The following is a 21,494-nucleotide window of genomic DNA, read 5'->3' as shown; positions in this document are numbered from 1 at the left end:
AATTTCTAGAGGCTTATTAATCTTATCCATCTTTTTAAAGAACCAAATTCTGGTTCTTTGATTTTCTTTTATTGATTCACTTTTAAAAGAGGATACTGTAGATAAAATTAAAGGCCACTGCAATCCCTTCCCTAAACCAATTCCCCTCCTCCTGTCTCTGAGATATCTACTCTCCTGAGTTTCATGTTTACCATTCCCATTCCACCTGTATGTTAAAGTAATGCAGGCTTCCCTGGTGGTGCAGTGGTTAAGAATCCACCTGCCAATGCAGGGGACATGGGTTCGAGCCCTGGTCCGGGAAGATCCCACACGCCGTGGAGCAACTAAGCCCGTGCGCCACAACTACTGAGCCCGCGTGCCACAACTACTGAAGCCTGCGCGTCTAGAGCCTGTGCTCCACAACAAGAGAAGCCGCCGCAATGAGAAGCCTACGCACCACAACGAAGAGTAGCCCCTGCTCGCCACAACTAGAGAAAGCCTACACGTAGCAATGAAGACCCAATGCAGCCAATAAATAAATAAATAAATAAATCTATTAAAATAAATAAATAAATAAATAAATAAAGTAATGCAAATTTCTGCTACTCTACTGGAATCCTCTATTTACTCACCATGTTTCCTGCCTCTGCAGCCAGCCGGGCAGCATAGCGAGCTATAAGCCGGTGTTCCTCATCCAGTCGGCTAGGACTGTCCAGGACACTGCCAAGGAGATAAAAATTCAACAGGTATGTATTAAACATCCCCTACTCTTGCTTCTCTCTCAGAAAGAACAGATGGGAGAAACACTTGTGAAAAAGAATGGTAACAAAAGAAATGGAGACCTGAATCATAGATACTAATGGTCTTCTGAGACAAAGAGGATTTAGAGAAATGACGAGGCCACGCATAACATTTCTCTTCAGCAGTATATCTCTGTTGGCTCTCACACCTTCAGAGGAGACACTTCTTTTTGAATGCAAGGGCTGAGAAAAGACAGGGCATCTATAAAGCCTGAGGGAGCGATTTCCTATCAACTGTTTTAAGAAAACCTCATGACTTTTAGATATAGGTCTTGAATTCAAAAAGCCCGAAAGAAAACTAAAGCATCATGAAAAACAGAGGGCTGAGGAAAAGTACCCTTAACACTGGCTGAGCAAAACTGAGGAACCTAAGCTAGGGCAGGCTTACAATATGGTAAAGTTGGGGAAGATGCCGTCAAACGTTCCCCTTCAATGCCTCTTTCTCTTCTTTTACCATGCTTGTTCTACAACTGTAGTCCCATTTTAGCGTGAATTAATTTAGTCCATTACTCTTAACAAGAGTTCCAGCATTCTAAAAATTTAGAGATCCAGTAAGGTGGGACATCAGAAAGTGCCGCACCTGAATAAAAGAAGGGTTCTTGAGCAGGAGGCTAGTTCTGTGTATATGTGCTGCTCACATGGAACTTCTTGCTGATTATGATTGACATCTTTAATTTAGCATGTGATGTCAACTGCTATTTATTCATATCAGGGCACTCCTAGATTAATCGGGACTGTGGCTATGTAATTCTTCTTTGTTTAAGTCTGACAGATGTTTTAAGACAACAATAATAATGATGACTAAGTGATGAGAGATGGCTGTCGTGGCTTGCTTCTACTTTGGCTCTAGGTTCTTGGAGTTCCACAAACCCCTGACTGGAATTTAACAGTATGACAAAATATGAAATATGAAAAAAAGACATGAGTTCAATATTCATCAAATCTTGTTATAATTACTGAGGGGAATCTGGGAAGGATGGAGTTAAATCAATAGAAACCTGTCTGGACTTTTCATGTATGAAATCAACTGTATTTTTCCTAGATTTTTTTTTTTTTTTTTAACCATCCTATATTTCTATCTCCGTGGCTAACTCTTTAAGCTTAACTTGGTCTTTCCTCTAGGATGGATTTTTTTAAAATGTGCTGCCACTGTCACTGCCTTCTGGCAATGACACTTCTCAACACTATATAATTTTAGGTGTGCAAACGTCAGTCTCTAGCATATATAACCATTTTCTCAAAAGATGACCTTGTAATAAGAACATGCTACCATCAGTTGACTTTAATACTTTAGGGTCAAGACCCCAAGGTCAGGGCTGAACTATAATACTTGTGCCTTAAATATGTTTGTCTGAAAGAAAAGGACTATCTTTATCTTGTAAATAACAACAAAATGAACATTTAACAACACAAGTGGATACTATTATGGAGGGAACAGCAGCTTAAGAAGTGGGACTTGAAGTGGCTGACCTCTGTTTTTTGGCAAGGGACACAATAGGCTTCTCTGTGCAAAAGAGCTCCTCCTTCTCCATCACATTCCATCTCCCTAGGAAGGTCAATTTTATCTGTCATTCAAACCCGAGTGTGGATGACATGATTGTTTTAACTGGCTATGCTTTCAAGCCAGAAACTAGAACTTTATGTTGATGAGAGGTTTTAAGGTCAGTGAAAACTATGAGGGAAATTAGAAAGGTTCCTTATTCTTTTGCTTGAGCTGATTTTCAATCTCAGAATTAGTTAGCCAGGAAATTTCTGACTTCTTTGAGGAAGTACGAAGCTCAGTTCCTTAGACTATAAATCAAGAAGAGATGCAGTACTCACCCAGTCCTCATGTTCTTCCAAGGCTCCTGGCCACCAATTCTTGCTCAGGGAGCCTAATCCCTAAGCCATAAGACTTGAGGATCTCAGTTAAACTTAGCATAAATCTTCCTGGGCTATCAGGTAGTAGTGTCTGTCTAAAATTCTGCTGCTATATTCACCATGGAAATTTTTAATAACTTGGACAATTGCCCTTACTGATAATAAATAAGCTGTCCTGCCAGGGTTAAGAAAACTCTCTTCCTAGAGACCAAGGGGCTGGGATAGAGTGCTCAGAAATCATCTGCTGGATGAGGAGACACTCTGTGATACAATGCACAATTACCAGGCATCCTTCCTACAGAATAAGCCTATTAAACATAGTTGGGAGGTAGGAGAAGCCAATAGTCTAAGGCTTTAGAGATAGATAAATGCCTAAAAGTAATAACGCCACTTGGTCATACTGGGAAAACTATGCGAAATGCTATGAAGTATAATACTTAAAGCAGTCCTTTTCAAGGATATATATTTTATTTTATTATTATTATTTTTTAATTAATTTATTTAATTTATTTATTTTTGGCTGTGTTGGGTCTTCGTTGCTGCGTGCAGGGTTTCTCTAGTTGCGGCGAGTGAGGGCTACTCTTCGTTGCGGTGTGCAGGCTTCTCACTGCGGTGGCTTCTCTTGTTGCAGAGCACGGGCTCTAGGCGCACAGGCTTCAGTAGTTGTGCATTGCGGGCTCTAGAGCACAGGCTCAGTAGTTGTGGCACACGGGCTTAGTTGCTCTGCGGCATGTGGGATCTTCCCGGACCAGGGCTCAAACCCGTGTCCCCTGCACTGGCAGGTGGATTCTTAACCACTGCGCCACCAGGGAAGCCCCAAGGATATATATTTTAAAGTTGATTATTAATTTATTTTTCTGTTATCATGGCGAATAAGAGCTTCCCATGAAGCCATAACATGTTAAGGGTAAAACTAAGATCAAAATTTAAGGCTCCAGCCTCTCTCATGTGTTTAAGTTTATAAAAATTATAGTTTTCTCTCTAAGAATAAGAATCTCAGGTTGTTTGGCACAGAGACTCTGCTGCTATGTAAAGGGGATTATTTAAACTTTACCTGCCATTCTCCTTGCAGAATGGTGGCAGGTGTGGGCATGGACTGGGCAGGTGGCTTTGGGTCTGCCTGAATGTAATGGCACTTTGTTTGGTATTAACTCTTTTAAAGGGTTAACTTTGCTATAGTTAGTGGTTATAGTGGTTATCAAATGTTTTTCCACCATAATCCACTGAGGGATCAGTCATATTCCCATATTAACAGTAGTTTCCAGGGAAAGAGGTATGTGGGTCTATTATAATACATATAATTATTATAATACACAGAGGTATATCTAGTTTGGTAAAAGTCTCTCAGGTGACAATAACCCAGTACCACTGTTGAAAATCACTGGTTTAAATAATCAACAATGATAGATTTTGGGGAACAGATGAAGATGCAACATGTAAAGATGTAACAAGGTGATGGTGTCAAAGCCCCCAGATAAGACAAAGTGTGTTGACCAATCCTAAACTTTGAATGTCGACAGAAAGATTTCATTATTTAGGCAAGAATGAACAGTAAGAGGTTGCATCAAATACCTCTGTGAATACACATCTTCGGGACCGCACATTTCTCTGAGGTTTATACACTCTTTAAGTGTAATCTGAAGGAAGGGAACTCCACTTTAAAGAAGAATTTCTGACTATATCTTTAGGTAAGTGCCTAGGTTTGGCAAGGCTCCTTCTCTATTAGAAGCCAATGTTTTAGCAATTATTTAAACTCCGCCAAACATAGCTGGTAGCTTCTCAAGAAAAACCCCACATGCAGAGCTTTTTCCAGCTGGCAACCCCAGGTTACAGAGCTCTCCCTCCCTTTGATCAGCCCTTGGCCACCCGCCTGCTGCTGCTCTACCACTGACCGTGCACAGTGTTGCAGACGGGCCACAAAGGAGGCTATCAGCGCATGCTCATCAGCCAAGGGACTGGGTATATCCTGGCTATACTGTAACCTAGGAACAACGGAGGCAAAGACAGCAAGCGGGACACAAACGCAAAGCAAGAAATGAACATGCATTAAAATGGGCAAACGTCAAAGAAAAATAGAAAAGAAAATCATGATAAGGAAAACAATAAAAAACCACAATGCATAATGCAATATGGTGTTAGACCATAGGGAATACATCACACAAATCCTTTAAACAAAGCAATCCCTTAGAAAACAGCTTTGGCGGACTGACACTACAGCCCTTGAGAAGGAGAAACCAAGGAGGAGCCACCAAAGAGCCTTGCCCACCAGTTCTGGGCTCTGCGATGGATGCACCTTTTAGGAAATGCCCTCTGGCAGGAAAACTGAGGGAGAGTGGTTCCATTTAATCACTAAGTGGCCCCTTAATGCTTCTATAGCTTTTGTCGGCATGTAAGAGTTTTCAGTGTTACCTCATAATACCAGTTAAACCTTTTTATTTCTATAAGGACACTGCCTTTAGCATCATTCTATTTTCTCCCATAAAACTGGTACTTAAACCAAACTTGTTAGGAGCGTATTTAATTGTAAGACAATGTTGCATATAATCTGAGTGAGGCTCTCTCTTATAGATATACGGAAGGTCCTTAAGCACATGATCTTTTTTTTTTTTAACTTTCTACTATAGAAGTATTAAAATATGCGCAAAAATAGAAAGAGTAATCTAATGACTACCCTCCATGTACCCATCACCAAAGTTCAACAAAAAAGAACATTGTCAACTTGTTTAATTTATTCTTCCTTCTCCCAACTTTTTGTGCAGGAGGGGGTGGCTAGAGTAATCCCAGACAATTTATTATTTCACCTGGGAATACTTGAGCCTGTACATCTATCAGATACAGAAAGAATTTATACAACCTGAACACCATTATCACACCTAAAAAAAAAAAATCACAAAAATTCTTTAATATCTTAGTCCATCTGAAAATTTCCGCAAATCTTAAAAAAAATATCCTTTTACAGTTAAAGTCAAGATCCAAACAAGGTCCACACTTTGCGTTTGGTTGATATGTTTCTTTTATGTTTGTGTTAGATTATATGTTTCTGTTTTTAATCTATAACAGTTCTTCCTTTTCCCTGTTTCTTCCATGTCATCTACTTGTGAATAAAACAGGTTACCTTGTAGCATATCCTACATTTTGGAGGCGTCATTTAATTCGTTTCTCTAGCCCCTGTGGGGTCAGATCTAGATGTTGACTAAAGTTTTTGCTTTTGTTTTGTTATTGAGAAGAGGCTAGAATCCATCATATGTAATATGATGTACTTATAAATCAAACAGGAGGCACATAATGGAATGGAATGTAAATACTGATCAGTGGATTCAGATTTTTTTTTTTTTTTTTTTAAGATTACATAGAGAATCTAGAGCAGCCCACAGGAGGTGAAGTGAATCTTTTTTTTTTTTTTTTTTGATTTATTTATTTATGGTTGTGTTGGATCTTCGTTTCTGTACGAGGGCTTTCTCTAGTTGTGGCAAGCGGGGGCCACTCTTCATTGCGGTGCGCGGGCCTCTTCACTGTTGCGGCCTCTCTTGTTGCGGAGCACAGGCTCCAGACACGCAGGCTCAGTAATTGTGGCTCACGGGCACAGCTGCTCTGCGGCATGTGGGATCTTCCCAGACCAGGGCTCGAACCCGTGTCCCCTGCATTAGCAGGAAGACTCTCAACCACTGCACCAGCAGGGAAGCCCCCAGATGTTATTGGTTACATCTCTCCATTACAAAATCCTCCATCAACTTTTCACCTAATAATTTTAGCATTTACTAATGGTTCTTGCCTAAATACATTATTTCATGAGGGGTTGCAAAATGTTGACTTTCCGATTTTATCATCTTTTGTGCATTTATTAATTTCTTCTATTTGTTTATTGTGAAATACTGCTCATTCGGAAAGGTAAACCAAATGGTTGATATTTCTTATTATTTAACAACAACAACAGAAAAACAAGTTAGTGCCTTAGGAGTTTTTTTTTTTTTTTTGTATAATTATGAACTCATAGATTTTTATGTATCTGATGTGCTTCAATCCATTGCAATCATCTTTTTGGTGTTCAAACTGTCCTAACTTTGGCCAGTGGGAACCCCTGGAAGCAGGCTCTGGTGTTCTTCTGACATATCCATTAAAGCTTATCAGCTTCCTTGTTTGTACAATAAGATGCCCCAATCTCATCTTGTATATGCTGCTCCACACTTGGAATCAACCGTTCTTCCAAGGATCCCAGGTTCCCTTTACTGAGAAAGAGCACCCAGAGGCCACAATCAGGGTACTAGAGTGCTTATTGTTCTTGGGTTGTCACTGCTTCTAGGTCTTTTCAGTGGAGAAAGCTAGGAAATTTTTATATTTTAGAGAGAATAAAACTAAGTTCGCTCACCACTTTCAGATGCCATTCCATTTTCTAGCTTGCATTATTTTTATTGAGAACTCACTGGAAAATTTTATCCTTGTTCCCCTGTATGTAACATGTCTTTTTTTCTCTAGCGGCTTTTAGTATTTTCTCTTTATCATTGTGATTTGTGATTTGATTGTGATGTGTCTTGGTATGTTTTTCTCTGTGTTTATCCTGCTTATTTATAGTGTGTTGAGCATCTTGTATCTGTGGGTTTATAGTTTTCATCAAATATGTAAAAATTTATTTGGAAATTTGGAAAAAATTATTTCCTTGAATAATTCTTCTCTTCCCCCTCTGTTAGACTGTTTGACATTGCCCCAGAGGTCACTGAGGCTCTGTTTGCTTTTCAACCATTTTTCTCTCTGTGCTTCATTTTGGATAGTTTGTATTGCTATGTCTTTAAGTTCAGTGAACTTTTATTCTGCAATTTCTAATCTACTGTTCAGTCTATCCATTGAATTTTTCATTTCAGGTATAATCCTTTTCAACTCTATAAGTTCTCTCTTTTTTATTTTAAAAGTTTTGATGGAAGTAGACTATATGTGCAGAAAGTTCCAATAACATTCAAACTTGGTTCTTTTTTATTTCTCACATTTTCTCCACATTATGTTGATATTTTCTTTTATATTTTTGATATTTATCATGGCTGCTTTAAAGTCCGTGTCTGCTAGTTGTATCACGTCTGTTATTTCTGGCTCTGTTTATATTGACTAATTCTCTCCTGGTTACAGGTCATACTTTCCTGCTTCTTCCTATGTCTTCTAATTTTTCACTGGATGGTGCAAATTCTGAGTATTATGTTGCTGAATGTCTGGATTTTGTTGTCTTCCTCTAAAGAATCTGGCAGTAACTTAATTTCCTTGTGAACAGCTTGATCCTTGTGAGGCCTGTGTTTAAGCTTCATTAGTGCAGATCTAGAGTAACCTTTATTTAGGGCCAATTTCACCCTGCTCTTAAGATGTGGTCTTTCTGGGGTCTTTACTGAATGCCTCAAGTGTTCAGTGATATCTCTCTACTCTGGTTGGTTGGAACTCAAACAACTATGTGAGCTCAGGTAGTTGTTCCACTTTCAAATCTCCAGGAGTTGTTCTTTCCCAGGTAGTTGTTCTTTGCTGGTCTTGTGAAATCTCATTCTATGCAAATACAGCTTAGTTTTCAGCCAAAGACTCAAGAGATCTGTCTTCAGATTTATTGAGCTCTTTCTCTGCACACTTCCTCCTCTCTGGTGTTTTGCTCAGCAAATTCCAGCCTCCTCAAACTCCAATCTCTACCTTCTTACTCTCAGCAAGACTGCCTTGCTCTGCTTGTATTCTGCACTATAGTTTGGCAAATGTGTTCTAGCAGAAAACCTGGGCAATCATAGGGCTCTCTCATTTGTTTCCCTTCTCTCAGGCATCACTCCCATGCTACTTACTAATTCCTGAAAACAGCTGTTTCTTATATTCAGACCAGTTTTCTAGTAGTTTATAGTGGGAGAGCTACTCTGATACCAGTTAGTTCACCATGACCAGGGTGGAAGTTCTCTCTGTAGTAACTTATTTTTATCATACTTTTGTAAAGTATCAGTCCACTTCAAACTAGAAATTGAAACAAAACAAAACTGCGTCTTCATGGCAGATACACTGAGAAGTAGGCTATATAACCCTGCATACCATTACAAAGGCTTTAGCTTTTACTGTGATATTAGAAGTTACTGGAAGGTTTTGAGCAGAAGTGAGGTATGATATATTTTAATAGGATTGTTTGCTCTAGGAAAGATAAAGTGCCAGAGAGCAAGGGAAGAAGCAGGCAATTTGAAGGCTACTGGACATTCCAGATGAAAGACAAGAGTTGCTAGGAAATAGGAGTAGCAGTAGAAGTGATAACAAATAGCAAGATCTTGGATAGATTTTGACAGTGTTTTTGGATAGATTTGATCTAATAATCTGACAGTTTAGATGGGAGAAGAATCAAGGGTTCTGACCAAGCAACTAGGAGAATGGGATTGCCATTCACTGAGATGGGGAAGACTACGGAAGAAGTACATTTGGTGGGAGAAGATACAGAACTCAGTTTAAAATGTGCTAATTATGAAATATGTATTAAATATCCAAAGAAGATACTGATTAGGAGGAAGATATGTGAGGGAAAAGGGAAAAGCTAGGGAAAAGGTCTGGGCCAGAAAAATAAGTTTGGGAGTTACCTGTATGCAGATGTTATTGAAAGCCATGAGTATGGATGAGATCACCTACAGTGAGTGAATAAAGACAGAAAAGAGAAGTGGCCCTTCTGGTATGCTAACATTTACAGGTCAAAGAGGTATGGAAAAACCAGCAAAGGAGGCCGAGAAGGAATAGGAGGAAAACCAGAATACAGTATCTGGAGGCAAGTGCAGAAAGTGTTTCAAGTAGAAGGGAGTGACCATCTACATCAAATGCCTCTGATAGGTCAAGCCAGATAAGTCCTGAGAATTCACCATTGGATTTAGCATGTGGAAGTCACTGGTCTCCTTGACAGGAGTGGTTTTGGCAGAGTAATGGGCAGTGAAAATCTGACCAGGGTGTGTTCCAAAGGAAATGGCAGAAGAGAAACTGGAAACATTTACTACGGAAGCAACAGTCCATTAAACTCCATTTTAGTGTTATACGAAGACGGCTATTCAGAACTAGTGTTGTTTGCCAGATAATTAGGGATCGAAGCCAAAATGAGAAGCATTAACAATAGCTGCCTATGGTAAATAAGGAATTTACATGTCCATGAATTTTCTGACAATTTTGTTTGGGGCATGGATGTTATATTATTCTACTCACATTCAAAACTGTACCTGTTTTCCCAGATTTACTTTTTGAATTTAAACTCTTTCTTTTTTTGATTATGCATATATGCATAAAATGTGTTGCAATGTGTACATGCAACACATATACAACTCCCAACTTACAAACCGATTTTGCTTTAGAAATCTGCTTTTCTAAAGCAGAGTCAAAAGTTTGGAATAGTTTGGAACCCCATAAAATAATAAAATAATAAAAATAATAATTGTTCTATTTCTAAGCTGTTAAACATCAATTCAATCCATAAAAGTAGGTGATTTTCATGCCTGAGTATACAACAGTTTGAATAGCACTTCTGATGGAAATGGGACATTTGAGTCAATGTTTGGAGCACCTACTAGGCATCAGCACTGTGCCAGGAGATGAGGACACCACAGCAAGCAAAACCCAGACGTGGTTGCTGCTCTCTTGATGCTAACAGTCAAGAAGAAAAGAGATGATCACAAAACAAGTAAAATTGCAAATGTAATGAGGGTTACAATGAGGACACTGTTCTCCTATGAGAGGACATAATAGTAGAATTCTACCCAATTAGGGAGGTCAGCAAAAGCAAGGATGAGTAGAGTGAACCAGACTTAAAAAGAGGAGTGACAATGAAATGAATACGTTTCTCCCCGGGTACCCTAAAGAGCATTCTTTCCCTCACAAGGTATCGCCCAACTCTAAACCAATGGTAAAAATGAGCATAGTTGGGGCCAGAGGGTCCTGATGGGACTGGTAGGGTCAAAGGCAGCATTTCTTCTTCTTTTTTTTTTAATAGATTTATTTATTATTATTTTATTGTTGGCTGCGTTGGGTCTTCATTGCTGTGCGCGGGCTTTCTCTAGTTGTGGCGAGCGGGGGCTACTCTTCGTTGCAGTGCGCGGGCTTCGCATTGCGGTGGCTTCTCTTGTTGCAGAGCATGGGCTCTAGGTGCGCGGGCTTCAGTAGCTGTGGCTCACGGGCTCAGTAGTTGTGGCTCACGGGCTTAGTTGCTCCATGGTATGTGGGATCTTCCCAGACCAGGGCTCGAACCCGTGTCCCCTGCATTGGCAGGCGGATTCTCAACCACTGTGCCACCAGGGAAGTCCCAAAGGCAGCATTTCTAAAAGTGTGTTTCCCCAGACTTCTTCCTTCAGAACTCTCAAGCTTTACTGAATCAAATTATCTGGGAACGAGGCCTGGGAATCTGCATTTGAAATGAGCTGCCAGTGCTCCAGGTGCACACTGCAGTGTGAGAACTGCTCTCCAAGATGATGGGGGCTTTGGAGCCTAGGTGATAATCTCCAGTGGTAGCAAGAGAGGGCGCATTTGGCCAAGGTTAAGAGCACTCCTGTGGGGACGGGCAGCAAGGGGAAGGGATCTGAGGCGGGGGAGGTCGGAATGAAGGGTAAGCAGCGGTGGGACAAGGTCAGAGGCAGTACAAGCATGCGAGAGGCAGTGTGCAGCCCTGGTAGCGGAATTATTTACTAAGTAGGAGGCAGCAGAGCATAGCAACTGAGAGCACGGGCTTTGGAGTCAGGCAGTCTTGGGTTTAATCCAAACTCTGATACTTATTAGCTGTGTGAGCTTGAACATTAACCTCTCTATGTCTTAGTCCTCTCATCTGTAAAATAATAATAATACAAAATCTGCCTCATGAAATTTACTTTAGAGAGTGTTGGGAGGATTAAATAAGATAACATAGTAGTCATTATCAACAAAGTACCTGTGACCCATCAGATACTTTTATAGGTCTTCTTTTGTTTGTTCTCAGAACAATCTTCCATAAAAGGTATTGCTGTAATCCTCACAACTTTATATTCCAGCCCTGACCTCTCCCTGGAGCTCTAGAATCATGTATTTGATGCCTGTTCAACATCTCTCCTTGCGTGCCTAACAGGCATCTCAAACCCAACATGTTCAAAATAGAACTCTTGATTCTCCTTACCCTACTTCCTCACCTGCCACTCCCCCAGACTGGCCAGTTTAAATAAAAAGCATCCCCATTCACCCAGTCATCAAGCCAAAAGCTGAGTCGTCGTCTTAATTTCTCTCTTTTCCTCATGCTCCATATCTAATCTCTTAACAAGTCCTGCTGGCTCTACTTTCAAAATAGATCCCCAGGGACTTCCCTGGTGGCGCAGTGGTTGAGAATCTGCCTGCCAATGCAGGGTACACAGGTTCAAGCCCTGGTCCGGGAAGATCTCACATGCTGCGGAGCAACTAAGCCTGTGCACCACAACTACTGAGTCTGTGCTCTAGAGCCTGCGTGCCACAAGCACTGAAGCCCGTGTGCCTAGAGCCTATGCTCCGCAACAAGAGAAGCCGCCGCAGTGAGAAGCCCACGTACTGCAATGAATAGTAGCCCCTGCTCACCGCAACTATAGAAAGCCTGCCCGCAGCAACGAAGACCCAACGCAGCCAAAAATAAATAAACAAACTAATAAATAAACAAAACAGATCCCCAAACCAGCCACTCTCACCACCTCCACTGCTGCCACAATTTCTCATCTGGAATTTCTCACCCAGTGCCACTTGGTCTACTCCAAGAGCCTCTTGACTGGTCTCTCTTCTTCCACTCTTGTCCTCTACAGTTGGGCCTCCACACTGTGGAGATTTTTTAGCAACAAATCAATTCGGAGGGGTGATGAAGATGTTCTAAAATCGGTTGTGGTAATGGCTGCACAACTCTGTGAGTACACTAAAAACCACTAAATGGTACACTTTAAATGGATGAGCTGTATAATATATGACTAATACCTCAATAATCTGCGTAAAAAATAAATCAACGATTCTGAAACTGCTATACACGCTACTAGAACTGACTGAGTAAGTAAACAGATGGTGACTGATGGGAGTCAGGCTTCTCAGTGTTAAAGAGGGAAGTTACAGCTAACCAAGAGGGGACAGCTGGAGTGAGCCAGGTGCTACTGCATTAGAACCTGATAGTCCAGTATAACTCATGTCCTTTATTTCTCAGCCCTCAATGAAACAAGCAGGCAATATTATAAGATGCTACGTGCTTGAAATAACTGAAGAAGAAAATCCCTTTCCTAGCAGAAGAAGTGATAATAAGAGGCAAGCAGCAGCAAGATTTGGAGAAAAGGAATAGGTTTCTGGAGAAAGTCTGGTGAGTTCTTGCCCTCAGGGAGCTAAGAGTCTAGAAAGGCATGGAACAAATAGATAGTTACAACAGTGTGATATGTACAAGATGTTACAGATCACAGAAGATGAACACTTAATCTAGTTTTAGGATTCAGGGAAGGCTTCCTGGAGGGGTTGAAGCTAAGTTAAGAAGGCGGAATTAGATGACAAGGAGAGGGGAATAACAGGAAAAAGGATGGGAAGCACCAAGGCGGAAGCAGCATATGCAGAAACCTACTTGGGGAACTGTGAGTGATTAAGTAATTCTGAGTGTAGATGCCAAGTAGAACGAGTGGAATAGGCACGGCTGGAGAGGCTAGCAAGGGTCAGCTCAGAAATGAAGAATGTGGGCTTTATCCTGCAGAACTGCACTGCCACTAGCCACATGTGGCTGTTTAAATTCAAATTAATTCAAATTAAATAAAACTTAAAATTCACTGTGTTGCCCCAGTCACATTTCAAGTGTTCAATACCCACATATGGCTAATGGCTACCATACCAGTTAGCACAAAACATATCCATGCTCTTGGACAGCACTGCAGAAAGGAAGAGCCCACTGGAGATTTTTATCCAGGAGAGTAACATACTCAGATCTGCATTTCAGAAAAATCCCTTTGGTTGCAAAGACAAGACTGGATTGGTGGGGAGTACACTGGAGGTTTCCTAATAAGATCCAGGAAAAGGTAAGACCTTTTACTACAGCACTGATTGTTTTAAATGTCTGCTTATTAAAAGAAGTTGAAATATTTTAATAGTTTGATGTTAAAAGGAATAAAAAAACCATGTAGGTCTAAGCCAGATCAGCGCAGGAATTTGAGGATTGCTATAGGAATTTCCATCATGTGCGCAAGCTCATGGAGCATCCCATCATTAGAAAGCAGCACACTGCACCAAGTCAGCTGAGAGAGAGAGAGAGAGAGAGAGAGAGAGAGAGAGAGAGGGAGGCTGTGTGTGTGTGTGTGTGTGTGTGTGTGTGTGTGTGTGTGTGTAAGTTCTACTGGTCATTTGTTGGATCTCAGGACTGGTCTGCCCTTTGCTAGCATGAATCCAAGGTAGCTGGAAGGAAGTATCTGGAGGACAAGAACTCATGCTATGGTCTGGTTCCCTGGTGTCCCACAGGCACCTCTAACTCAACATAACTCTGCTATCTTCCTCCCAAAATCTTCCTCCTGTGTTTTAACCAAAGGTACCTAACTCAAGCCAGAAAGAGCACCCCAGCATCCAAAATCTACAGAGCCTGCCTTCACTCCCAGGATCCCTCAGGCATCTCAATCCAAGCATGACAACACTCAACTCACCATCTTTCTCTGCAAGCCTGTTCTTTCTTCCCCTCTGCTTTGCTGACAGTCCATAATAGATGTGATTCTTGCTCACATTTAGGACCTCAAGCCTCAGTCCGACGAGAGGAGGAAACTATTCAAATTAAGGTTTTGAAGTATGGAATTGGAAATAAGCTTTTAGTTCGTACTGACCTGAGTTAGAACTGCTGAAGGGTTTACCTTAAATGCTTGAATGGAAATGGAATTTAATCCCAACCCAGAAGCAGTTGAAAATTGGCAGGGTGCCCAGGCCATCAGACAAACTTTGGAAATCTGCCAACACTGAGACCCTGCAGTTCCATAAGATTATGTGTTAATTTTCAATTACTCTGCTTTTCTGTCTTTCCAAAAAAAAAAAAAAAAGATTGGAGAAAAAAATAATTCCTGAGTTGCCTTGGAGAGGTTCTCACGAAGAATTCACACAAGGTAGTTGTTTCATGGCCACACTGAAAACCTCATTAGTTCTTGCTTTTCAACCAAACTCTATTTTTCTCATTTCACAGAAAGAAAGACAATCAGTGGCCCGAGTCCACATATGAATAGTTTCTGCCTTGACCAATTTCATTTTGCCTCTTTTCTCAGTTTCCCCACACCGCTGTTGTTTTCAGTCTGAAAAAGCAGCATGCCGTGGCTTTTGTCATTCCACTGTTTTCTGTAGATAACAAGATAAACTTTTTACCTTGGCACCCAGGCAAAAAGCCATTTTAACAACCCACCTCTTAAACTGGTCATGTTTCTACAGCTCAGAAATAGTATTTATATTGTAGCATCTTCTGGTCTTTAAAAACTGCTTTTCCTTCTTGTGAAGTATGTATTAAAGTAAAAAAGTTCTGATAAAATCTTGCCTTTACTTAAGATTCCTCACAACTGGTGGCTTACTCAGGGTCTGTGGCTCTCATATTTACCTGTTACCACCCAAAGATGGTGTTATGTCCCAACACAATCACCTCATAAACTGAACAGAATAGAAAGAATTATTTAACCCTTGAGAAAAATAAAAATGAGGTGGTAGAGGAAAAAAGGTCTCCTGAAACAAATCTATGCAAATGCAAGTGTGATGTAATATACTTACACATGCAATTTTTTGTCAGAAACCACCTGAAAAAGAAGCTTATACCTACATGTCTCCTCAGCATCTCTACCTTCTCCAGGGGCAGCAGACCCCCCCGCTTTTTTGTGAACTGACCCCCACCCATTCAACCATGGTATTCTAGGTAGGACCACTAAACAGAAAACCCCAGGGTGGATAACACGATCCAAGACGGATCAAACGGAACTTTCACTGTAAGTTTTCAAATTGGATCCACATAGGGTAATGAGGTTACAAAATGTGAACACATGGGTCTCTTGGCTTTGTTCCCTGCCGCGTGAAAAGGTAGTTACCTTAGGGAAGAAGGAGCAGATGTGTAGTAGAGAGGAGCAAGGAGCATGGGCAGGGGGTGGGTTGGGGGGAAACACCTACATGAGTTAGAGTTCCCCTTGCTCTGTCATCCAGGAGGCCCAGCCGCATACCCCCTGCTTTGCCCACAGTCTGGTTACAAAAACAAAAAATCTTCTCGTTTTCCCTAAGCCAATTCACACTGAGCTTCTGTTACTTAACAGCCAAGCGTTCTGACCAAAATAGAAACTAATACTAGGAGTGGGGTGTAACACTGATTGGAACTAGCTAAGTAAAGTTGAGGTGTCGATGGTAGCAAAACTCTCCATCCCAGGGAGGGAATACATCAATCTTTGCTATACGGCTACAGAGCAAAGCCACTGGTTAAACTGTAATCTCTGGGATCCTGGGACTTAGATCTTGTGCCCCTTCTGGCTGGAGTCCCAGGCACTTTGAGAGGAATAACAGGATGCAGTAGTGATTTCTTGAAGTCTTTAATATGCTACTGCAAGGGAAAGAGATACGTTGTCTGGAAGCCAGTTGCCTCAGCCCAAGGTGAGGTAATTAAGACAACTAGGGTTTTTATGGGGGTTGTACTATTCTAGAAACCACCAACATAAATCTCAACTCTGGCAGGGTGGGGTAGGTGTAGAGGCCCAGTTATGTAGGCAATCTGAGACTGTAAGTGCTTCTTAAACAGACTATCAGCTGTCGTTCTGTATCCCTCCCTCAGCGCCTTCTAATTCCCGGGTGGGCTTTCCTCCGGGTTTCTCTGTTGGCTTAGGTTTTAATTCTCTCCAGTCTGGAAAATCAGTTACCACTCATCCATCTGCTTTGCTGCTTCCAAAATGTTGCTATTGTCTCCTTGTCCATTTTTCTCTGTTGTTGGTTTCTACTAAAGAAAGTGTCTCGACTGTCATTTTCATGGTGTTTCAGGAGGAAACAGGCAAATGTGGCTTAATATGCCATGTTTTCTGTTACTTCCCTTTCCTCCCTTCTCTAAAATGCAATTATCCTATTTTCAGATCTCTACTTTTGTAGAGCTGTGAGTTGTAGAGATGTGTGATTTCTTAAAACTTATAATTTGGTCCATGGTAGAACGGGTTAACGAATCACAAAAGATGTACCTAGACCTGATCCTGACGAATGGACATGACCTAGATATTGGGGACCCAGTGCTGTCTGCAGGAGGTGGATAAGACTCCTGGGAAAGGCAAGTGTGCATTTGCAGTCGTACTGCTGCATTGTCTGAGGAGGAAAGCTCTGGAAGTAGAAATGTGCATGGGAAGGGGTATGTGTGTGTGCATGTACACACTTGTGCACACATCTGTGTCCTTGGTAGCAAAACAGTGCTCTGCCAACAAATTCTGTTATTTTTCTTTCCCAGGATCTCTCCTGTTCTTGACGGTAGAACCTTCTTTTGGGGAGATGCTCCTCCCTCTATTCTGATGATACAGGTCTAATGAGTGTGGCTTATCACACATACACAAGGATGGGCAGTAATGCCATCCAGGACCATAAGAATCCTTTCGTGGAGTTTTCTAATCCTAGGGAGGAAAAGCACAACCTCTTGAGTGACAAGGCTGTAGATGTGAGTGAAGCCATTGGCATCTTGAGAGGTGGCTGTTCTGTAGGAGGAGGGGATGAAGACAGCACCCTGAGAGAAGCCGAGAGATGGAGAAGCCACAGATGGACATCCTGGTGGCAGTTCAGTTGTTTTGTGATCTATGGACACTTCTGCCCTTCCCTTCTGCTTTTGCCTTTGTGTTGTGGGTTTGTGCCTTTTATTTTCTTCTTTATTTTATTGCGGTAAGAACACATACGATCTACTCTCTTAACAAATTTTTAAGTGTATGTTAGAGTATTTTTAAGTATAAGCACAAGGTTGTACACTAGATCTTTGGAACTTTTTCATCGTGCTTAACTGGGTTTGTACTTCTAAATACCTGAAGTTAAAAGAGTTAAAACTACTATACCAATCAAACGCACAAAGCCAAAAGTTTCATACGGAAGGTTTTTGTTGCTGCCAACCTTGTATGAAATGCCCACAGAATTGTAAACATTTATATGTGTATAAATAATTAAAGCCAAAGCTTTAGAAGACATTAAAAATATTAGCATCATTTTTCATATTGGTCTGAATATAAGGTATGACTTAAAATAGTACAATAGTACAGAGCATAATAACATAATCACACTCTGAACCCTGGGGAAGAAGAGGGATAGAAGCAAGCCTTGTAGGAAGTCGGAGAGTGGAGGGACATTTTAAGTCTCTGTTTTAAAGTTTTGAAAGTTTGTTTGTTTTTATGTGTACTGTTCTGATTCTTTAACAGAAAGCAAATTTCCAGAAACTACTTAGTCTAAGACAAAGATGAAATTTCTTTTCAACTGTAGAAATGTCAATAAAAATATTACAGAGGGCAAATTCCTAGAGTGGAACCTTTCAGGAACATAATTTACAGTTTCTCACATGATTGCCAGCATCTTTGCCATTTATAAGGTTTTCTTCTGTACAAAGTAACCATTACATTTGAGATCATCTTTTATTTGGACTAATCAAGTATTGTTTTTCACCACTGGGGCTATCACTATTTTTTTTTAAAATATTTATTTATTTATTTAATTGCACCAGGTCTTAGTTGTGGCAGGTGGGCTCCTTAGTTGCAGCTTGCTGGCTCCTTAGCTGCGGCACGTGGGCTCCTTAGTTGCGGCAGGTGGGCTCCCTTAGTTGCGGCTCCAGGGCTCCTTAGCTGCGGCTTGTCAGCTCTTAGTTGTGGCAGGTGGGCTCCTTAGTTGCGGCTCACTGGTCCCTTAGTTGTGGCACATGGGCTCCTTAGTTACAGCATGCAAACTCTTAGTTGTGGCATGCATGTGGGATCTAGTTCCCTGACCAGGGATTGAACCTGGGCCCCCTGCATTGGGAGCATGGAGTCTTATCCACTGTGCCACCAGGGAAGTCCCGGGTTATCACCAGTTTTAAATGCACAGCTTATCAAAAAGTTAGAAACTGGAGCTCTTAACTTTTTCCTGCATTTTTATTACTGTGCATGTTCTTGTCTGATTCAGTGATTTATGTCTTATGCTGAGTTCTAAAGAAAACCTCTTATTTCTGGAGAGTAGCTTTGTGCCCCTTGAGAATTCTCTGCCCCAGCAGAGGAAGGATCTATGACTGGGATGACATGCTGGGTTCCTGGCTTTCATCAGACTCTGGAGACAAAGGTCTGACGACATTCAGAGGAGCAAATAAAAACGGATGAGTCCTCGAGGAAGTAAATAGGATACTACCTGAAATTTATACCATTTAGAAACTGGGGCCATGAAGAGCCAAATCTATGAATTACGCAATTCATGTCCATATGTTCTATCATAATCTCATCCTGAAAATAAATGAAATCTCCTAAAATTCTAAGGACAATATTGTTAGGACAGGGGCATCACGTTCCCATGTAGCCTCTCCTCCAGCAACTACTCTTCTTGGTTAAGTTACAGAGCTCCGCCTTGGTTTCGGTCTCCTAAGGGCTTTGGCTATGCTTGGTCCGCTGGTCAGCCCATGGAGAGTCTGTGACAACCACCTCTAGCATTGACTGAGCCTACCTAGAAAGAGATGCTAGCTGAAATGCTGACTTTAAAATAAAATCTTAACCCAGGCTATACTATATTATCTGAAACAACTTTCAGAAATGGTAGATATTTTGTGACTGACAATTACAGCTGGCCACTGACTACTGAGCTGGGGCTTCATACAGCAACATCGAGCCTAAAGGTAAGTCGTCCTTCTAGAGAGGAGCTGTGATGACTACTGCTCCCAAGTCCCTTCTTTCAGTCTTCTCAAGCAGTAAAACATCATCCAGAAATATGCACTCCCTCCAACACCCTCCAGGAGCTACATTCAGCTGTGGTCACTGAATGCATGGTGCCCTTGATCACCATGCACTTAGGGCCCTCAGGGACTCAGGTGACTTAAAGTGACAAAAGTCGTAAATGAAGAGAACTCAGGTGAAGTGAAACCCTAATAGATGGCATTGCTAAAACTAACATAAAACCTACAAGCTGACTTCTTTCAATAATCTACCTTGTCTTCCTAGTTTTGAAACAGAAACATTCCTGAGTTGATATTTAGATTCTAGGTCTGGGTCTGAATGCTATGGGTGTTTAATATAAAAAGTTAAGGCCAGCAAGGGTGGTTGTAAAATCTAGGCAGGCGGGAGAGGTTTAAATGCTTTGTACTCTTTCATAAGCCTCTGTTTTTCCTTGAGAGGGCATTACCATAAATTATTCTCTCTTCCCCACCTGTTCTCTCATTACAGTTTACTTCCTAAATAATGACAATAGTATGTTACATTCTCACATAAACCCCACAACATAGATACTATTATTCTCCTCATTCTACAGATAAATCAACAAAGATAAGAATCTTGTTCAAGGTCAGGTGACAGCCAGAATTCAAATGCAGTCTGGCTCAGAAGTCTGTGCTCAGTACAGACCGTGCTCATACCACTCAATTCTGCCCAAAAGAAGCGGCTCGGCTATTGCCCTGCTAGTAGTGTCCCAACAAGGCTGCGGACAAGTACTCTCACCTGGTCAGGGTCTTGAGTCTCCATGTGGATAACACTGTATTATCAAGTCACTCTCATTTGTTAAGTCCCTAAATCCTCTATTCCAGGGTGGAGGATTCCTATAGTTTACTCCTTTGCTTCTAAGGCTATTTCCCAAATCTACTTGATGATAAGAATCACCTGGAATACTTTTTAAAACTGTAGCTTCCCAGGATCTCAGGATCCACTGGGTCTGATGTGATCTCAGAAATGTGTATGTTTAGCAAGTGACCCAGGTGATTCTTCTCATCACTCAAGTTCGGGAAATATTGCCCTAGGAGTTTTACCCAATGGAACAAACATAGTTGATCTTAAGTATTATATATTATATTTATTAAGTCAAAGTATTATTAAGTAAATGACATTTCTATAGCTAAATTGATCCAAAGCAATCGGTACATATGGTTTTCTTCAGGTTTGCAGTACAAAGTGCTTTTCTTCAGGAAGGACTTGGGGAGTGGGTTGGAATGTCTTCATTCTTTTTTGTTTTGTTTTTTTGTTTTTTTTGAGTGATGACTGTTAGAAAGAATTCTTTAATGGTTGTGCCCTTGAGGGACTTTCTGCATTGCTCTGGTGACGGAACAGCTTAAATCAGACAGAAAGCAAACCATTTCATACAGATCTTTTAAGTCCTGCCTAAGAGAATTCTGGAGAAGAGTAAAGTAAATAAAGAGGAGAAAGAAGTAGACTGTTCTAGTTCCTTGAAGGACCCTAAGGAAACTCCCTGTATAACTGAGAGAGGGACTCAGGCTTTTCAGCTTAAATGTTTATGAATTCTATGTAGAATGATTCAGAATATAAGGAATTCGCTCAATTTACAGAGTCAAATCAGGAAGCAGAAATGATCTTTGATGCTTCAAGAACTCTAATGCAAAACTGTTGAAATTCGTGCTCATCAAAATATTGTTTGATGTTAAAAAAAAAAAGACCTCAAACATGCCTAATCTGCTTTGACACTATGTTCACTGCCTGTCACAAATGGAGAGCTTCCACCTCAGGCACCACTCCAAAGCAGCCTCCTTCAGTTGCTATATTTATAAGTTAGTAGGGAAAAAAAGGAAGATAAAAAGTCGAAAATAATATAAAAAGACAGTCAAAGGAGGGGAGGAAAGCCAGTCCTTTCTGCCCTGTGGAATGCTCTGCTTCCCAGGCCAGAGGCCAGTACCCAAATGTGAGCATCACGTACCTCTTGGTGGGAGTGGGTGCCCCGGAGGACGTGTGGCTCACCATGGTGTCATTCACATTCGTCAGAGGGCGAGGAGGA

The 21,494-nt window shown here is 41.1% G+C and overlaps 1 protein-coding gene across 28 annotated transcripts in view; it reads right to left on the bottom strand.

Annotated features, from left to right (window-relative positions):
* DTNB (dystrobrevin beta) overlaps positions 1-21,494 on the bottom strand; it is a 252,130-nt gene that overhangs the window by 54,583 nt on the left and 176,053 nt on the right. For 21 of the 28 annotated variants that reach the window (XR_014234821.1, XM_082356910.1, XM_082356899.1 and 18 more), the window contains 3 exons: positions 21,417-21,494; positions 4,532-4,621; positions 612-699 (listed from right to left, as the gene is read on the bottom strand). Coding sequence is in view for 27 of the 28 variants with exons in the window: in XM_082356910.1 (XP_082213036.1) it covers positions 612-699; positions 4,532-4,621; positions 21,417-21,494 (256 nt within the window). In the remaining variant the exon portion in view is untranslated. Of the gene's footprint in view, positions 1-611; positions 700-4,531; positions 4,622-10,016; positions 10,248-21,416 lie in introns of those variants that run through there. The other 7 variants (XM_082356902.1, XM_082356906.1, XM_082356889.1 and 4 more) reach the window with 2 other exon arrangements.

This window comes from Balaenoptera borealis (genome assembly GCF_965194805.1).
Source record: "Balaenoptera borealis genome assembly, chromosome: 15".
Lineage (NCBI taxonomy): Eukaryota > Metazoa > Chordata > Mammalia > Artiodactyla > Balaenopteridae > Balaenoptera > Balaenoptera borealis.
This window is presented reverse-complemented; position numbering and strand designations above follow the sequence as displayed.